The sequence below is a fragment of the Elephantulus edwardii genome, unplaced genomic scaffold (assembly GCF_000299155.1).
Source record: "Elephantulus edwardii isolate Elephantulus edwardi_28Jun2011 unplaced genomic scaffold, EleEdw1.0 scaffold00050, whole genome shotgun sequence".
Lineage (NCBI taxonomy): Eukaryota > Metazoa > Chordata > Mammalia > Macroscelidea > Macroscelididae > Elephantulus > Elephantulus edwardii.
Genome location: NW_006399800.1, coordinates 12214609 through 12219662, shown reverse-complemented (window position 1 = coordinate 12219662; position 5054 = coordinate 12214609). Strand labels below are relative to the sequence as shown.

At 39.0% G+C, this 5054-nt stretch overlaps 1 protein-coding gene across 1 annotated transcript in view; it reads left to right on the top strand.

The window, feature by feature from the left end:
- The window catches only part of YTHDC2 (YTH domain containing 2), a 99801-nt gene that overhangs the window by 77699 nt on the left and 17048 nt on the right, over positions 1-5054 (top strand). The window contains exon 26 of the mRNA XM_006886680.1: positions 4101-4278. Coding sequence (XP_006886742.1) covers positions 4101-4278 — 178 coding nt within the window. The remainder of the gene's footprint in view (positions 1-4100; positions 4279-5054) is intronic.

The window sequence follows — 5054 nt, the reverse complement described above, 5'->3', positions numbered from 1 at the left end:
TCTGTGTTTCATTGACTATGCAAAGGCATTTGACTGTGTAAATAACAACAAACTGTGGCTGACTCTGAGAAGAAAGGGAATCCCAGAACATTTTATTGTACTTGTGTGAAACCTATACTTGCACCAGGAGACAGTTGTCAGAAGAGAGCAAGGAAACACTGCATGGTTCAAAACTGGGAAGGGTGTGCACCAGGGATGTGTCCTATCACTGTATCTTTTCAATCTGTATGTGAAACAGATTATCCGGGAGGCTGGACTCTATGACGAGAAATGTGGCATCAGCATTGGAGGTAGACTCATCAATAATCTGTGTTATGCAGATGTCACAACCCTACTTGCTGAAACTGAGGAGGACCTGAAGCACTTGCTGCAGAGGGTCAAGGACTGTAGCCTTCAGTATGGATTGAAGCTCAACATGAAGAAAATAAAGATTCTCACCACTGGGCCGATTTGCAGCATCATGAAGAGATTGAGATTGTTAACAGCTTCAGTTTGCTCTGCTTTACAGTCAACACTCTTGGCACCAGCAGGCAGGAAATTAAAAGATTAATTGCATTAAGAAAAAGTGAATTACTGTCAGAGACCTCTCCATAGTACTGAAGAGTAACAATGCCAGTCTGGAGACTAAGGTGTGCCTGATCCAGGCCATGATCTTTGCAGTTACTTGCTATGCATCAGAAAGCTGGACAATGACTAGGCATGATATAAGGAGAACTGATGCCTTTGAGCTGTGGTGCTGGAGAAGAGTATTGAATATACCATGGACTGCTAGAACACACAAGTTCATCCTGGAGAGGGTGAGGCCAGTCTGCTCCTTGGAGGTAAGGATTCTGAGGCTTCGTCTGACATATGCTGGACATGTTGCAACATGGAATCAGCCTTTGGAGGAGGACGCTTCTTGGGAGGGTGGAAGAACAGCAGAGGAGAGGAAGACCCTCGATGAGATGGATTAATTCAGTGACTGGGGTAAAGACAGTAAGATTGGCACAGGATAGAGAAGGGTTTAGGGCTGTTGTACATAACAGGCAACTCAGTAGCACATAACAAAAACATACATCTGAAAGTTGTACAGTGAACAAGGATGACAGAATAATTGTAGCCTTTGAATTGTGTTGAAGAATATTGAAAAATTCATTCTATGACTAAATGTCAAAATCATGGCATTAAGGGATATTCTATTTTCTTAAACAATGCATTTCTCCAGAACAAAGAGATGTTAAATGTCTGCCATGATTTTTGCATTTAGTCATAGAATTTCAGGGTAATCTTAGAGGTTTTCTAGTAGAATCTCAACATTTAATGAATGTTGTGTTGTTGTGTACCATCAATTTGGAACCAACCCGTAACTGACCCTCCAGTTTTCAGGGGCAGTAAATTACAGGTGAGAGAATTGCCTTTCTCCTGTGTAACAGCTGGTGAATTTGAACCATGTACTTTTGTATTGCCAGTGCCGCTCCTTATCACTATGCCACCAGAGCTCTCTATCTAATGAATAAAGACATTATGTTCAAATAAACTAAGTGACACTCCCAGGGTCATACACCTCACTAGTATAAATTCAATGCAGTTCTAGAAGTTTTTTAACTCTGTTCAATATTCTTTTCCCTTTTCCACACTGTAATCGTAAATATGCTTTTTTTGCTTTTATTTGGCTGTAAGATACTACATGAAAATAAAAGGAAGATGATGTGGATAATACTCAAGTTAGAGCCGTTGTTTTTGTTGTTATGTTGTTATGTTCCACCGAGTTGGAACTAACTGAGCTGACCCTCCAGCAGGGTTTCAGAGGCAGTGAATCACTTGGGAGGAGACTACCCATCTCTTTCCTGTGAAGGCAGCTGGTGGATTCAAACCACATACCTTACGTTGGTAACACATCTCCTTACCATTAAGCCATAAGAGCTACCTTAAGAATATTGTCAGTATTAAAAAAAAGTAATAATTATTGAGGAAATTTAAAACTTTGTAAAGGAATTGTTGAGCACTATAAAAAGAATCCTGATAGTACAATAGTTAAAGAATTTGCCTTTAACCAAAGGGTAAGCTGCTTTAAAGCAGTAACTCCATAGGAGATATATGAGACAATCTACCTCTGTAAAGATTTACAGTCTTGGAAATCCCATATAGTGTTTTATTATTCTGTTAAGGTCACTGTTCATCAGAATTGACTCAGAGGCAGTAGTGTAGTGGTGGTGGTTTTTTGGGTTTTTTTTTTTTTTTTTCAATACCATCATAAATATTAGGAATTTTGTGAGGTGAATAAACCTGTGACATTTTGTCAATTCTGACTCATAGTGACCTTCTCTCTATGACAATGGAGAACTTCCCTTAAGGGGAATCAAGAAGGGCATCAAGAAGACACAGATCCTCACCTCTTCACCACTAGACAGCATTATGATAGATGTAGAAAATATTGAGGTTGTCAAAAATTTCATCTTACTTTGATCCACAATCAACACCCTTGGTATCAGGAGTAAAGAAACCAAAAGATGTATTGCATTGGGAAAGTCTGCTGTCAAGGACCTTTCTAAAATACTAAGGAGCAGTGGTGTCAGTTTAAAGACTAAAGTACTGTTGATTCAGGCTGAGAACTGGAGCATGACTAAGGATAACAGAAAAAGAATTGATGCCATTGAGTTATGGGGTTGGAGAAGACTGAATATTCTATGAACTTTCAAAAACCCCAAACATGTGTCTTGGAAAAAGTGCTGCCAGAGTGCTTCTTGGAGCAAGGAGGTTGAGACAACTTCTCACATACTGTGGGCATGTTAGGAGGAGCTATTCATTGAAAAGGGACATCATGTTTGGAGAAGTGGAGGATCACTGAGGGAGAGGAAGACCCTCAACCAGATGGATTGACACCCTAACTAGTAGTAGGCTCAAGGATTTCAGAGTTGATAAAGATGGTGCAGGGTAGGACAGAGCTAAGATATGCTGTTCATTATGAGTCATACTCGACAGCACCTAATGACAGCAGCCTCAACAATCTTTAAGGAAACACTGTCATCTCTACTTGCTATGAGTAACCAGTGGACTCAAATGGCTGACATGTGGTTAGGCAATTGCTTAACCACTGTGCCACCAGGGCTCTGTTTTAATTGGTTGACTATATAAGGGAGCTCTTGTGGCCTAATGGCAAGAGGCTGTGGTGCAATCTTGAAGGCACAGAATTGGAGGCAAACAGCTGTTCCGCAGGAGAAGAATGGGCAATCTCCTCCCGTGTGAGAACTGCCTCCGAAAATACACCTGAGGGTTCTCTTTGGGTTGGTTCCAACTCAACGGTACACAATATTTCATCACTAAACTAGAGAATTTAATGCCATTTTAGAAAGTGTACTTTTTATCAGTTTTGTCAAAGTAATAAAGTAATAAGACTGAAACCCAACTTACTGTAGAATCCATTCAGACTCACTACACCCTTATAGGACAGGGTAGAACCACATCATAGATTTTCAAGGATTTAAATATTTATGGAAGCAGACTGCCGTATCTTTCTCCTGAGGAGTAGCAGGTAAATTTTACTTGGCTACCTTTCAGTTCTGGTGGCCTAGTGGGAGTGGTAAGAAGCTGCACCTGCAATCCCGAAGGAACAGGGTTTGTTTGAGTCATTTAGCCATTTTATGGGAGGATGGCAGTATCCTCCATTGCCATTAACTGTCTCCAAAGACCTGCTGAAGGGTCAGCTCTGGGTCGGTTCTGACCCATCAGCACACAGCAACAATTAGAGAGCTCTGGTGATCTGGTGAGTAAGGAATTGTGTTGCTAACCCAAAGACAGTTGATTTCATATTTACAACCTATTTCATGTGAGAAAAATAGTCTTTTTCCCATTCTGTAAATTTGTCCCATACAATTTACAGCTGCTGGAAATGTGCTGGAGGGTTAGCATGACTCCATCTCAGCAGCACGTAAAAGCAACAACCTTTCAGTTTTTAACCACTATACTATAGTGACTGAACTACTATGCCATAGAACGAATTCTCTTTTAGATAATATTCCATACAGTGTAATGTTGTTGGAAGTCTGACTGACTTTAAATGACATCTGTCTTGTGTTATAAACCTAGTATAACTAAACTTTACCCTTTGCTTTTCATTGGAGAATATTGATGAAGTCTCCATCTCCAGCATTACATCCACCTCAGAAGTATAAAGATAGAGGAATATTGCATCCTAAACGAAACACTGATGACCGATCAGATCAATCTTCTGTGAAATCTACAGACAGCGGTAGCTATCCAAGTCCATGTGCCAGTCCTTCACCTCCATCCTCGGGAAAGGTAAAGTATCTAAAACAATAAACTACAGACTTTTTGCACATCTGATGTTGAATACTCAAAAATCACAAAAGAATTCTACTTTTGAGCTACTGATTTTAGCCTCTGTTCTAGATATAAACTGAAGATGGTAAACTTAAAAACTTGAGAGTAAAGGGTTGGGGTTTGTTTTGGTTTTTTTTTTCATGCTGAGCAAATATTTGTAGTTATTACCATCCTGGGGTGTTTTAAAACTTGAGCACTGATGGCATTGACATGTATCTAGGCAGGTATTATGTAATTTTAGAGTTCTTTAAAATTATTTTTGTTAAAAAAATACACCAAGTAGATAATTTATGTGCATTTCCATTTATAATTTCAGAATTTGAAAACACTGGTTTCTTTTACTTGTTAATTGATTCCTACAAGTAAATGGTTATATGAAAACACAGGGGATGATGATATTAGGAACTTAAGAAATGTTCATTGGGAGTTGAGATGTATCTTTTATTGTAGAGTTATAATGTGAATTATTTCAGATGTTTAGAATGTTTGTTGCTGCCTTCTTCTATTATAAATATCTATGTTAGCCTTTATGGTTTTTTGAAAATGTCTACCATAAACAAGAGAAAAAATATTTTTGTGGATTTGGTTTCTTAGATTTTACATTTTGATACAGGCCATAGTCTTCACAATCACTTGTTATGCATCAGAGAGTTGGACAATGACCAAGGTGGATAGAAGGAGAATTGATGCCTTTGAGCTGTGGTGCTGGAGAAGAGTATTGAGAATACCATGGA